General features: G+C 41.7%; 1 protein-coding gene across 1 annotated transcript in view; it reads left to right on the plus strand.

The window, feature by feature from the left end:
* The window catches only part of snx33 (sorting nexin 33), a 34,608-nt gene extending 27,183 nt beyond the window's left edge, over window positions 1–7,425 (plus strand). Inside the window, exon 2 of the mRNA XM_024379029.2 lies at window positions 5,680–7,425. Coding sequence (XP_024234797.1) covers window positions 5,680–5,933 — 254 coding nt within the window. The 3' untranslated portion in view covers window positions 5,934–7,425. The remainder of the gene's footprint in view (window positions 1–5,679) is intronic.
* The last annotated feature ends 7,397 nt before the right edge of the window (window positions 7,426–14,822 follow it).

Genomic DNA, 14,822 nt, shown 5'->3' on the forward strand with positions numbered 1-14,822 from the left:
CAGGGATGTGCATCTATAGTTTCCTTCACAGAATATACATTTGTGCAACACATTCTGCAGAAAATAGCTTCATTTTCATCGGATGACAACAGAAGTGCAATGCTATTTGGCTGGGTTGTTGAATGTCCTTCCTTATAAGCGTGCTGAAAGTCTGTTGTCAATTTGTTTACTGTAAAATAGCATTGTATCTGGTCAAACACAATTCTTTCCAAAACGTATCTAAGGGTTTGTAACAGGCTGATTGGTCGGCTATTTGAGCCAGTAAAGGGGGCTTTACTATTCTTATGTAGAGGAATGACTTTTGCTTCCCTTCAGGCCTGAGGGCACACACTTTCCAGTAGGCTTAAATTGACGATATGGCAAATAGGAGTGGCAATATCGTACACTATTATCCGCAGTCATCTTCCAAACTGTTCCATTTTGTCAGACCCCTGTGGCTTGTCATTGTTGTCAAAATGTTTCGCCTCTTCCACATTCTTTTTACGGAATTCAAAATTACAATTCTTGTCTTTCATCATTTGGTCAGATATACTTGGATGTGTTGTGTCAGCATTTGTTGCTGGCATGTCATGCCTAAGTTTGCTAATCTTGCCAATGAAAAAATAATTAAATTAGTTGGCAATATCAGTCGGTAGCAAGTTATTATTTTAATGAACCTTGTTTCTTAAGCTACATATGTTAACGTGGGCTATTTTGATAACTTTTCTGGGATGCTTGATTGTTTTCATTGCTTTACCGGAAAGATTTAGCAGAGTGAATATTCTCATTTTATTTATGTTTAGTGCAGGGTGAGCTGCACATAGTGTACTTCCTAATAGGGCACACAGTCTAAGTGCTAACAGCATAAATCTGGTTCAAAAGCATATGATTGCTGCATGCAATAGCTGTAGGATCAGCAGAGGTATTCAGGGCAGTTAGAGGGATATAAATTAGGTACATTTGCTAAAGCATTATGATGACTCAGTGACACGATGGTAGGGATTAACTGAGCTGGACTTGGGTCATTGTCTCAACGCAGCCTTATAGTGCTGTGAAAGGATCCAGACACCCAAATGATTTGGGTGGATCTCATCCTCCTTATGAAACGTGTTTTTCTTCGAAAAGGAATCAAAATTGTCAACAAAAGTTATACCCATTGAGCTGCAATAATCAAGAAGCCAGTTGTGAAGAGAAAGAATCTTGCTAAAGACATGTATATGTCAAAACATTGTTTATTTGCGCAATGTCTCTCGTTTACATTCGCTCCAAACTGACCAAAAATTACATTCAGTAGTTACCACCTATATATGTATAACTTTATGAGCTAGATTGCCTGTCTTTGCAATTGGTTTATTTTTGTTTGCTCTCGTTTGTATATTTTGCTAACAGCCTCCTTGGAAATTCGCTATTACGTGCGCAATTTTTTTTTTTTCGTTCTTGTAATAGACGCCCAATGAGCTTTTTTGCTTTTTGGTGAACCCTTTTGTACTAAACCGGTAATAACATAAATCCCGAGATGAGAGAAGGACTGTATGATGATATGAAAATCTGGATCCATCCCAGCCCTATTATAGAGGCCATTTCCTTAGTAGGTGACATCATAGGTCACCATGTGGGAGAAGTGGGTGCTCAGGATGATAGACGAGTTTCTCACGAGTAATGACCAGTTGGAGGGCCGTTCAAGGGATTTTTCCCATTCATATGTGGTAAATTCCCACTTCCCACGGTTACGAACACACCATGACACTGCCTTCAAAATGTTTATCTGACTTCATAAAGATAATTAAAACATACAAGCAAGCATGAGGCAATGAGTTGACGTTGACTAGAAAGAATTAGTTGAGAGTTTAGAGTTCACCCTGTACAGATACAAGTTAACACAGAGATCATACATCCATATAGGTAGCATCAGAGTTATCTTCAGTGATCACGTTTCAGATAGATACCAGACATAGATACGATAGTATTATTCTATCAAACATTCAATAATCAGTACTGGCCCTTTAGAGGGGGAAGGGCTGACTAGGCCTTGGGAATTATCCTTTGTGCTTTACTTTGTGTTCCTGGACCATTTCCCATACAGTTCCAGGTGACAGAGAGTACATAAATTAGTGCCTATCAAATCAAAGTTTATTTGTCACGTGCGCTGAATACAACAGGTGTAGACCTTACAGTGAAATGCTTACTTACAGGCTCTAACCAATAGTGCAAAAAGGGTATTAGGTGAACAATAGGTAGGTAAAGAAATAAAACAACAGTAAAAAGACAGGCTATACACAGTAGCGAGGCTATAAAAGTAGCGAGGCTACATACAGACACCGGTTAGTCAGGCTGATTGAGGTAGTATGTGCAGGTAGATATGGTTAAAGTGACTATGCATATATGATGAACAGAGAGTATCAGTGGCGTAAAAGAGAGATTGGCGGGTGGTGGGTGGGACTCAATGCAGATAGCCCGGTTAGCCAATGTGCGGGAGCACTGGTTGGTCGGCCCAATTGAGGTAGTATGTGCATGAATGTATAGTTAAAGTGACTATGTATATATGATAAACAGAGAGTAGCAGTAGCGTAAAAAGAGGGGTGGGGGGGCACAATATGTAAATAGTCCGGGTAGCCATTTCATTACTTGTTCAGGAGTCTTATGGCTTGGGGGTAAATACTGTTGAGAAGTCTTTTTGTCCTAGACTTGGCATTTTGGTATCGCTTGCCATGCGGTAGTAGAGAGAACAGTCTATGACTGGGGTGGCTGGGGTCTTTGACAATTTTTAGGGCCTTCCTCTGACACCGCCTGGTGTAGAGGTCCTGGATGGCAGGCAGCTTAGCCCCAGTGATGTACTGGGCCGTACGCACTACCCTCTGTAGTGCCTTGCAGTCAGAGGCCGAGCAATTGCCGTACCAGGCAGTGATGCAACCATGCTCTCGATGTTGCAGCTGCAGAACCTTTTGAGGATCTCAGGACCCATGCCAAATCTTTTTAGTTTCCTGAGGGGGAATAGGCTTTGTCGTGCCCTCTTCACAACTGTCTTGGTGTGTTTGGACCATTCTAGTTTGTTGTTGATGTGGACACCAAGGAACTTGAAGCTCTCAACCTGCTCCACTACATCCCCGTCGATGAGAAGCCTAGCCTACATGTGTAATGTAGTAAGATTGTGAACACTTGAAAGCTTGATGAAGGAAGCAACATTTAATTGCTACATCTGTTTTGAATCCAGTGAGTTGTGTTAGCTGTTGTTTCTTACAGTAACATGATTTGTGTACTGTTACTGTATCAGTTAAGTCTGTGGCGTAATATGCTCTATTTGGTCTAAAGCAGATTCTGCCAATGAAATTGCAGGGCGCCAAATACAAATCAACAGAAATCTCATAAATCAAATTTCTCAAACATACAAGTATTAGGCACCATTTTAAAGATAAAATTCTCGTTAATCCACCCACAGATTCTGATTTCAAAAATGCTTTACAGCGAAAGCTCCAGAAACGATTATGTTAGGTCACCACCAAGTCACAGAAAAACCCAGCCATTTTTCCAGCCAAAGAGAGGAGTCACAAAAACCACAAATAGAGATAAAATTAATCACTAACCGTTGATGATCTTCATCAGATGACACTCATAGGACTTCATGTTACACAATACATGTATGTTTTGTTCGATAAAGTGCCTATTTATATCCAAAAATCTCATTTTACATTGGTGTGTTATGTTCAGTAGTTCAAAAACATGCTGTGATTTTACAGAGAGCCACATCTGTTCACAGAAATACTCATTCTAAATGTTGATGAAAATTAAAGTGTTATGCATGGAACTTTAGATATACTTCTCTTTAATGCAACCACTGTGTCAGATTTTTTTAAACTTTCCGGAAAAAGCATAATCTGAGTACGGCACTCAAAGCCCAAACCAGCCAAAAGAAATATCCGCCATGTTGCGCAGTCAACATTAGTCAGAAATAGCATTATAAATATTCACTTACCTTTGATGATCTTCATCAGAATACACTCCCAGGAATCCCAGTTCCACAATAAATGTTTGATTTGTTCGATAATGTCCATCATTTATGTCCAAATAGCTTCTTTTGTTAGGGCGTTTGGTAAACAAATCCAAACGCACGTTCAGGTCCAGCCGAACGTCGGACGAAAAGTTCAAAAAGTTATATTACAGGTCGTAGAAACTTGTCAAACTAAGTATAGAATCAATCTTTAGGATGTTTTTATCATAAATGTTCAATAATGTTCCCATCTGAGAATTCCATTGTGCAATGGAACGAGAGCTACCTCTCATGTGAAATGCGCGTGAGTGAGAACGAGGCTGCTGCCAGACCCCTTGGTCAAACATCTCTCATCTGTCCCCCCTTCACAGTAGAAGCCTGAAACAACGCTCTAAAGATGGTTGACATCGAGTGGAAGCCTTAGGAAGTGCAAGGTGACCCATATCCCACTGTGTATTCAATAGGGAGTTCAAAAACTACAAACCTCAGATTTCCCACTTCCTGTTTGGATGTTTTCTCAGGTTTTTGCCTGCCATATGAGTTATGTTATACTCACAGACATCATTCAAACAGTTTTAGAAACTTCAGAGTGTTTTCTATCCAATACTACTAATAATGCATATATTAGCATCTGGGACTAAGTAGGAGGCAGTTTACTCTGGGCACGCTATTCATCCAAAAGTTAAAATGCTGCCCCCTATCCCAAAGAAGTTAAAGGTTGGAGGGTGCCTTATCTTGCCAATCTCTTGTCTACTGTAATATTCCAGCTCAGCAAAGGACAGGTTTTACGAGACTATGAGGAAGCTAAAGTCTCACAAGGCTGTCATGTTTTCCAAAATGTCTCAAAAACATATGAACTTTGCTTATGACTATTCCATACTTTGCTAAGAAATGTATTCTTCTATTGTGGACCTCTAATACCCCTCCTACATTTAAAATGTGGATTGACCAGATTGTTGACTTTCTCCCTCTTGAAAAGCTCACTTATGACCTCCGCAAGAGACAGCCCAAGTTAGATAGATTCTGGTCTCCACTACTCAACTATATTTCAAATTGGACAGAGTGAATGGGGTGATTAGGGAAATGAGCAGATACATGTTGTGTAAGGTGCTGTAAAATCTAAAAACGAATTATTTGCTCGTCGTCTCAGCTAAGGCTGGAAATAGCTAATAAGAACCTTGATAGTGCTGCTGCAAGTTTTATATATTTTTTAATTTTTTAAGAATTATATATTATTATTTATTATTATTATTTTTAAATATATTATTATTATTCTTTATTTCTATTTTTTAAATGTCTGTCACATCTGTGAATGTGGAATGTGTTTTGTTGGTTGATTGAAAAACTTAAACTTTAAAAAAAAGCATATGAACAAGTCGTACAAGTTTTTACAATTACTGATCATAGCCCTCAAATTCGAACGCCATTCAAATATCTAACCTGAATATGATTTTCAAGGTGTCATTGTCTTATACAGGTCATGCTAGGTCCACACGCATGCACTGGTAGTAGTAGCATTTCCCTTGTATCGGTAGCTAGCTAGCCCACAAGTCATAGCATATTCATTGTATCGGTAGCTTGCTAACTGCTCTCTCCACAGGTCATAGCATTTCTATTGTATCGGTAGCTAGCTAACCGCAAACTTCTCCCTCCACAGGTAGTAACACTCATTTATCAGTAGCTAGCTAACCGCCAACTGCTCTCTCTTTCCTCAGGTGCGTTCGCCAAGGTCAAAGAGAGTCAGCGGATGAGCGACGAAGGGAAAATGGACCAGGAAGAGGCAGACGGAGTGCGTAAACGCTGCCGGACAGTGGGATTTGCTCTACAGGCTGAGATGAACCACTTCCACCAGCGCCGCGAGGTGGACTTCAAGGAGATGATGCAGGCCTACATCAAACAGCAGATCGCCTTCTACCAGCGCGTAGGCCAACAGCTGGAGCGTACCCTGCACATGTACGACAACCTGTAGAGGCTGGGCTTGTCATCAGCCCTGACGTTATCCTGTTGATCCGAAATGGCCGCCCAGTTCAACGGGGGCCTCTTCAGGGGTTGTCAAAAATCCTATTGGAAACCGAGACATCCCACTGGACACACACTGGTGTTTAAATGTAATTTGTCAATGTATTGTGACGTGGAAAATACATTGGATTTGAACAAAGTTTTCAACATTGATATTATGGTAAAACTTCAACTTAACTACAGAGACTTAACCTGATTAACAGGTTGTTACATCAGTCTAATTTCAACATAATCATCATAACAATTAAATACGTGGAAATTGCATTGAAAATTCCACGTAGAAATGTAAAAAAATCTTAAACTTTGGGTGGTTGAAATGAAGTTTAATTTCATATTTGATTAGACATATATTATTTGAACTTGAGTCAATGCTGATAGTAAAATGGTGTGTTTGAATCAACATCATTCTTTCAACGTCATGCCATCAACCTAAATAGATCTATATTGAAATAAAATGGTAAGCCACAGTCCAACGATTCCTGCCTGAACATTGACACCTACGGAGAGGTAATGCACTTCAGTGAAACAAGTCTACCATACAGATATATGCCTTCCTCTATGTACCCTGCTTAGCTTGAGAAACAAGCTGTGTTAAATTCAGCTGACCTATCATGTCAACACATTTAGACATTGGTCAGCTTCCATACATTTTTGAATTGTAGAAAGTAACTCCTCTAACTTTTCTTACACTAGCTGTATGTGAAAGTAAGTTTGGAGTGAGGTTGGGTTTATTATGTAAGCTACATTGACATCTGATTTTCCCAAAGACCACCATCATTTCAACGCTAGGTATACTGTCATTTGACTATGGCTGATTGGATCTTTAGAAGTATAGAAGTAGTTACCATTAGCCTTATAATTAGGATGCTGAATTTACCTCTTCATGATGACATGAAGTTGAAACTGACGTTGATTCAAACATACAATTTTACTAGGTCAAACTAAATATGTCTAAGCAAATATAAAATTCTACCCTTAAGAAAAATATAGTTTACTTAACTAAGGTTACTTTGAAAAAGTAGTTCAATATATCTGAAGTACATCATTCAGAAAAATTATTGTATGTAAATTTGAAATGTCATAGACTACAAATTGCAAGAACAGTTCACTTTGGGGTCATACATTAATAGAATATGTAAGTTTCAAGTGAGAATTTGGCAGGTCTGATGCCGAAAACCCCCCAAAATATTTCCTACTTCACCCATACATATATATATATTTGACTAGTTCAACTACCACCTAGCTTCTTCAAATGTAGTTAAATTACTAGTTGAACTTCATGTAGTTCGCTACTCCCCAACACAAAATGTCAACCAGTTTCATACACTTAGTGTACAAAACATTAGGAACACCTGGTCTTTTCATTACATAGACTGACCAGGTGAAAGCTATGATCACTTGTTCACTCCACTTCAATCAGTGTAAATGAAGGGGAGGAGACAGGTTAAAGAAGGATTTTTAAACCTTGAGACAATTGAGACATGGATTGTGTTTGTGTGCCATTCCAAGAGTGAATGGGCAAGACAAAAGATTTAAGTGCCTTTGAAAGGGGTATGGCAGTAGGTGCCAGGCACACTGGTTTGTGTCAAGAATTTAGGGAGGGGGCAATATAGCTCAATATTAGGTAGGTATTCCTAATGTTTTGTACACTTAACCTGGATGAACATAGGATTATATATATATATATATTACGTTTATATGTGGAATTTCCAATGCATTTTCAACGTATACATAGTTCTGATGATTATGTTGAAATTAGATTGATGTTTCAATCTGTTATTCAGGTTAAGTCATTGTATTTAAGTTGAAGTGTTACCCTCATTTCAATGCTTACAACGCTGGTTGAAATTAGATGAAATCAGTACTGTTTGATTACTTTTTGTATCTTCCACATTGATTCCACGTCACAATACGTTGACAAATGGTATTGAAACAATGTTGATTTAACCAGTGTGTGCCCAGCGGGATGGCTGTAAGCTGGAAAAGTTGATCTGTTTATTCTCTTTCTTCATGGTGGACCATGATAGTCACACAAACCCTGGCTTGAAAGAAGAGAGGGGTTGCTGAGGTTGCTGCCTTATAAAGATTACTTTCTGCTTATTTTGACTTGAATATGGGCCAAGTGGTTCATAGACTCGGACAGAAAGAGGGCATGTTCTTGAAGAGGCTGGGGAAGCCAGTTTGTGCACTTCACGTAATAGTCACTTTCCAGGCTGAAATTCGATGTCTAAATTCTTTGTTTCAAGGGACTTACACCATTGTCTTCTACATAAATCCACCAATTTTGCTATGTTATGACCAACATTCTTTTGTTGTTGTATACAATACCATCTATTTAAGGTGTTTGCAACAAATCTTAATACGTCAATTGATAGGTGGCATTTAAGAATTCTCTGTAGAGGGTCAAAGATAGGCATGTGTAGCCTTAAGCAGACGGTAGAAGCTGAACCCCTTTCGTGTACTGTATGAAAACCATGACAGTGTCCATGCCATCTCCTCCCGTTGTTTCTCAGAGTAAGGGCTTGAATCCTCAGGTGTTCACTGCAAACGTGTTACCTGAATGTATCTTCTTGAGATAGCTCTCCATACAAGCCATGACTGTGCCCGTCGGCGGCTTTTAGAGTTCCAAGAGGCAGCAGCTGCACTACATAGCTTAAGAGAATTAACATCATGGAATGAATGTTACTTTTTCCCGTGGTCCCTGTAAGTGCCTTGAAGGAGCAGAGGCATTTTAGTGTGATTTTCTGAACAAATGTCTTCACCTGCTTCTTTGCCCATTTGAGGAGAAACAGGCCTTTGGAATCAGTTGTGCTCCAGTTGAGTTTGCACAGGAGCTTTGCACCCGTCGATCATGGTGTGTGTGCGTGCATGACTCCGTGTGATTGTAAATTGTTGGGTTATTGATAGACTCCTTGTTCTTTCTGTTGCAACAAACGTTTGGCCAGCAGTCTTGAAGTTGGAAGTACTTAATGTTACAGTAAGTGTAAACAAGGAGTAATCACCCCTCTTATTTGAGAAACAATGTTGACTTTGAACATAGTGTTCTTCTCTGAGCTGAATCATTACCGTACCAATTTCAGTGTTGATTACCAAATAATTGAAGTTGTTCCAGTCATATAACACATGTATTTTAATAGGAGCCACCTTGTGAGACTTTATAGAGATCTGTGGTTTGTTTGAGCTATCTTTAGAACTATTATGAGGATGAATCTAAGAGGTTAAGACGGAGACACTGCTTCTCAGTGAAAGCATTGCCTCAAGAACAGTCAAGTAAATGATTAAATACAGAGCACTAACTTGTTCACAATTAAGGCGTTGCTTTGAATAGTTACTTGAGTTAACGGTCCATTCACATGCTTTAATTGGCTTTCCCCAAGTACCGTTAAATAATACAGTACTCTACTCAGGGTTTTTATTCTGATTATGGAATATTGAAGTATAAATGTCTAGCACAGACCCCAAAGAGATCTCCTGACATGTATTTCCATTCACTTCAATTTGACAGGACAAAAAACAATCACCAAAAAAACAATAGTATAAGTTATTGGATGATGCCCTTTTTTCCCAGTAATGCTTGAGACCATAGTTTCAGTAAATAAACAAAGACTTCCCTGCCATTAACTTCTAAGTAAACCGCAAAAGTCTGACTCTGTCTATGACTCAGTACTGAGTGTTGTCTCAATGGCTGTTCCACTTCCAACGTACATTCCAGGGTATGGGTAGATGTTAAAACCAGGTGTTTCACAACACTTCTTTTGAAATGTCCTCATCTTCTCGCCTGTTTTTTTTTTTTTATTGCACAAAGACCAAAGTATCACTATTTAGCACTCAGTATGAAATGAAAGGGTCTCTCAATAAATAGCTGACCATACATAGGAGGTGGTCGAGGGTTGGCTGTCTTCAATAGTTTTCTTTTTCATACGGTCACATTTTGAGGAGATGGGTCGGACAATCGCTGTGGAAAGAGACTAACAGGGCAAAAGGAGAAGGAATATTCAGGGGAAAAGGACTGGAAATGATTCCATGTGAACTGTTACTCACCGACTCTGACTGCCACTGGCAGTGCGAACGGTAATGTAAGGACATGTTGACGAACTGTATGGCTGGTGGAAGGACACTGAGTCTCACATGGATGATTCTGGCTAAACGAGTATGTGTGAGAATGAGACTGGGACTGGCATGATGAGACCTATGGTTCTGTTATATTTTCCTATATTGAAATACACACTGTCTTAGGATTTTGGCACAAGGAACGATGTCACTAAGGGAGGCTCTGAAAGTCTTAATAAAAGCGATCATGCTGATTCTGATTTTTAATGTCGCTTATCTATCTTTGTACGTGGAGCAGTGAGTTAATGTTGCCTTGGGGAAAGATGGGGGGTGCTTTCTGGAGCCTTCAGAATATATGGTATGAATACACACTATACAAAGTGTATTAATAAATTGCTGGGTAAAAGACACAAAAAGGCACGTATGCTATTAACACAATGATATTTGACATCACATAATATGGATATTTTTCCAGCTTTAACTGGGAAACTACTGCAACGAATCAAACTCCCTCTACGCAAACTTGTAAAAAAAATATTGAGAAGGAGATTTTATGTTTTTTTTATGAGTTTGCATAGAGGGAGTTTGATTTGTTGCAGTAGTTTCCCAGTCAAAGCTGAAAAAATCTACATTTTATGTCTGCAAGTATTCTCATAGAATTCCTATGGCGTATGCATTGCTCGGTAACAATGGTTGTCACTGCAGAAATGTCACAAATGCACCTTGCCTTGCCCCAAAATTCTCATCAACAAAAGAGTGATCAAATTAAGATCCTACACCTGAAAGAAAGCAGGATGCCACCATTAACGTCCATTTATGTCAGAACTGTTATCAGCCAAATACATTTAAACTCTTTTTTTCACAATTCCTGACATTTAATCCAAGTAAAAATTCCCTGTCTTAGGTCAGTTAGGATCACCACTTTATTTTAAGAGTGTGAAATGTCAGAATAATAGTAAAGAGAATGATTTATTTCAGCTTCTTTCATCACATTCCCAGTGGGTCAGAAGTTTACAAACACTCAATTAGTATTTTGTAGCTTTGCCTTAAAATTGTTTAACTTGGGTCTGTCACGACTTCCGCCGAAGTCGGTCTCTCTCCTTGTTCGGGCGGCAAATCGGCGGTCGATGTCACCGGTCTTCTAGCCATCGCCCATCCACCTTTCATTTTCCATTTGTTTTGTCTTGTCTTCCCACACACCTGGTTTCAATTCCATCATTACATGTTGTGTATTTAACCCTCTGTTCCCCCCATGTCCTTGTCCGGAATTGGTTATTGTAGTGCTTGTGCACGTCATGCTGATGTGTAACAGGTTTTTTTACCCATTGATTTATTGTTCTGTTTACGGTGGTTTTGTTTATTAAACTGTGCCGTTGTAAATCAGTTTTTGCTATCCTGCGCCTGACTTCTCTGCCGCCAGTACGCACCCCCTACAGAATTCCGGACCTAACTTATGGAGTCAGCAGGAGCAGGTACCCCGGGTATAGGGGTGGAGGAGCGCGTCCGGGAGTGTATGTCACATTTCCTGAGTTTTCCCTGCATTCCCAGCATAAGGCGCTCGTCGATTCAGGCGCGGCTGGAAATTTTATAGATCGTTCACCCATAGTTTAGGCATCCCCATTGTTCCCGTGGCTGTGCCCTTCCCCGTTCACGCCTTAGATAGTTGACCATTAGGGTCAGGGTTGATTAGGGAGGCCACTGCTCCTCTGGGCATGGTGACGCAGGGGGGTCACAAGGAGGGAATTAGTCTCTTCCTTATTGACTCTCCTGCGTTTCCCGTGGTGCTAGGCCTACCCTGGTTAGCTTGTCATGACCCCACTGTTTCTTGGCCACAGAGGGCTCTCACGGGGTGGTTGCAAGAGTGCTCGGGGAGGTGTTTAGGGGTTTCCGTTGGTGCTACTACAGTGGAATGTCCAGACCAGGTCTCCACCATGCACATTCCCCCTGAATATGCCGATTTGGCTCTCGCCTTCTCCAAAAAGAAGGCGACTCAATTACCAACCCATCGATGGGGCGATTGTGCGATAAATCTCCTGGAAGACGCTGCTCTTGCCAGGAGTCATGTGTATCCCCTCTCACAGGCGGAGATGGAGGCTATGGAAACATATGTCTCCGAATCCCTGCGTCAGAGGTACGTTCGGTCCTTCACTTCACCCGCCTCCTCGAGTTTATTTTTTGTGAAGAAGAAGGAGGGAGGTCTGCGCCCGTGTATTGACTATCGGGGTCTGAAACAGATCACGGTGAGGTATAGTTACCCGCTACCGCTCATAGCCACAGCGATTGAGTCAATGCACAGGGCGTGCTTCTTCACCAAACTAGATCTCAGGAGCGTTTACAACCTGGTGCGTATCCAGGAGGGAGACGAGTGGAAGACGGCTTTCAGTACCACCTCAGGGCACTATGAGTACCTCGTCATGCCGTACGGGTTGATGAATGTGCCATCAGTCTTCCAAGCCTTTGTAGACGAGATTTTCAGGGACCTGCACAGGCAGGGTGTAGTGGTGTATATTGATGACATTCTGATATACTCCGCTACACGCGCCGAGCATGTGTCCCTGGTGCGCAGGGTGCTTGGTTGCCTGTTGGAGCATGACCTGTACGTCAAGGCTGAGAAATGCCTGTTCTTCCAACAGTCCATCTCCTTCCTAGGGTATAGCATTTCCACCTCAGGGGTGGAGATGGAGAGGTAGCGGCCCCCATTACCTCACTGCTGAAGGGGGGCCCGGTACGTTTGCAGTGGTCAGCTGAGGCGGACAGGGCTTTTAGCCACCTGAGAGCTCTGTTTACCTCAGCTCCCGTGCTGGCTCATCGGGATCCCTCTTTGGCGGTCATAGTGGAGGTGGACGCGTCCAAGGCTGGGATAGGAGCTGTGCGATCTCTCTCTCTCTCTCTCTCTCTCTAAAATAAGCTCAGCCTGGTGGAGTGAAACTATGTCATGGGGGACCGGGAGCTGTTGGCTGTTGTCAAGGCCTTTAAGGCATGGAGACATTGGCTTGAGGGGGCTGGACACCCTTTTCTCATCTGGACTGACCACCGCAATCTGGAGTACATCCGGGCAGCGAGGAGACTGAACCCTCGCCAGACAAGGTGGGCCATGTTTTTCACCCGTTTTTTGTTCACCCTTTCCTACAGACAAGGCTCCCAGAACGTGAAGGCAGACCCATTGTCTTGGCTGTATGAGGAGCGGCCCATGGAGCCCACTCCCATACTCCCCGCCTCCTGCCTGGCGGTGCCGGTAGTGTGGGAGCTGGACGCGGACATTGAGCAGGCGTTACGTGCAGAGCCCGCTCCCGTCCAGTGTCCCGCTGGGTGTCTGTTCGTCCCGTCTGCTGTTCGTGACCGGATGATCTATTGGGCCCACACGTCACCCTCCTCTGGTCATCCTGGGATCGTGTGGGCCCAGAATAACAGCAAAGGACCTTGTGAATATGCTGGAGGAAACAGGTACAAAAGTATCTATATCCACAGTAAACCGTGTCCTATATCGACATAACCTGAAAGGCCGCTCAGCAAGGAAGAAGCCACTGCTCCAAAATCGCCATAAAAAAAGCCAGACTACGGTTTGCAACTGTACATGGGGACAAAGATTGTACTTTTTCGAGAAATGTCCTCTGGTCTGATGAAACAAAAGTAGAACTGTTTGGCCATAATGACCATCGTTATGTTTGGAGGAAAAATGGGGAGGCTTGCAAGCCAAAGAACACCATCCCAACTGTGAAGCACGGGGGTGGCAGCATCATGTTGTGGGGGTGCTTTGCTGCAGGAGGGACTGGTGCACATCAAAAATTATGTGGATATATTGAAGCAACATCTCAAGACATCAGGAAGTTAAAGCTTGGTCGCAAATGGGTCTTCCAAATGGACAATGACCCCAAGCATACTTCCAAAGTTGTGGAAAAAATGGCTTAATAAGGACAACAAAGTCAAGGTATCGGAGTGGCCATCACAAAGCCTTGACCACAATCCTACATAAACTTTGTGGGCAGAACTGAACAAGCGTTTGCGAGCAAGGAGGCCTACAAACCTGACTCAGTTACACCAGCTCTGTCAGGAGGAATTGTCACGCCCTGACCATAGTAAGCTGTTCATTCTCTGTGTTGGTTGGGGCATGATAGTGACTTGGGTGGGTCATCTAGGTGTTTTGTATTTCTATGGTGGCCTGATATGGTTCCCAATCAGAGGCAGCTGTTTATCGTTGTCTCTGATTGGGGTGATCCCCAATATAAATATGATTATTTAGGTAGCCATTTCCCCATGGTTATTTGTGGGATCTTGTCTACATTGAGTTGCCTGAGTGCACTCCAGTACCTTCACTTTTTGTTTATGCTTTATTGTTTTGTTTTGGTGAGTTTCAGTTTATAAAAAATATATGGAACTCTATTCACGCTGCGCCTTGGTCTACTCATTACGACGAACGTGACAGGAATGGGCCAAAATTCACCCAACTTATTGTGGGAAGCTTGTGGAAGGCTACCTGAAACGTTTGACCCATGTTAAACAATTTAAAGGCAGTGCTACCAAATACTAATTGAGGGTATGTAAACTTCTGACCCACTGGGGATGTGATGAAAGAAATAAAAGCTGAAATAAATAATTCTCTCTACTATTATTCTGACATTTCACATTCTTAAAATAAGGTGGTGATCCTAACTGACCTAAGACAGGGAATTTTTACTTGGATTAAATGTCAGGAATTGTGAAAAATGGAGTTTAAATGTATTTGGCTAAGGTGTATGTAAACGTCCGACTTCAACTGTATGTGTCATTCGCCACCTTTAATTGATCATTT

The sequence above is a fragment of the Oncorhynchus tshawytscha genome, linkage group LG19 (genome assembly GCF_018296145.1).
Source record: "Oncorhynchus tshawytscha isolate Ot180627B linkage group LG19, Otsh_v2.0, whole genome shotgun sequence".
Taxonomy (NCBI): Eukaryota; Metazoa; Chordata; class Actinopteri; order Salmoniformes; family Salmonidae; genus Oncorhynchus; species Oncorhynchus tshawytscha.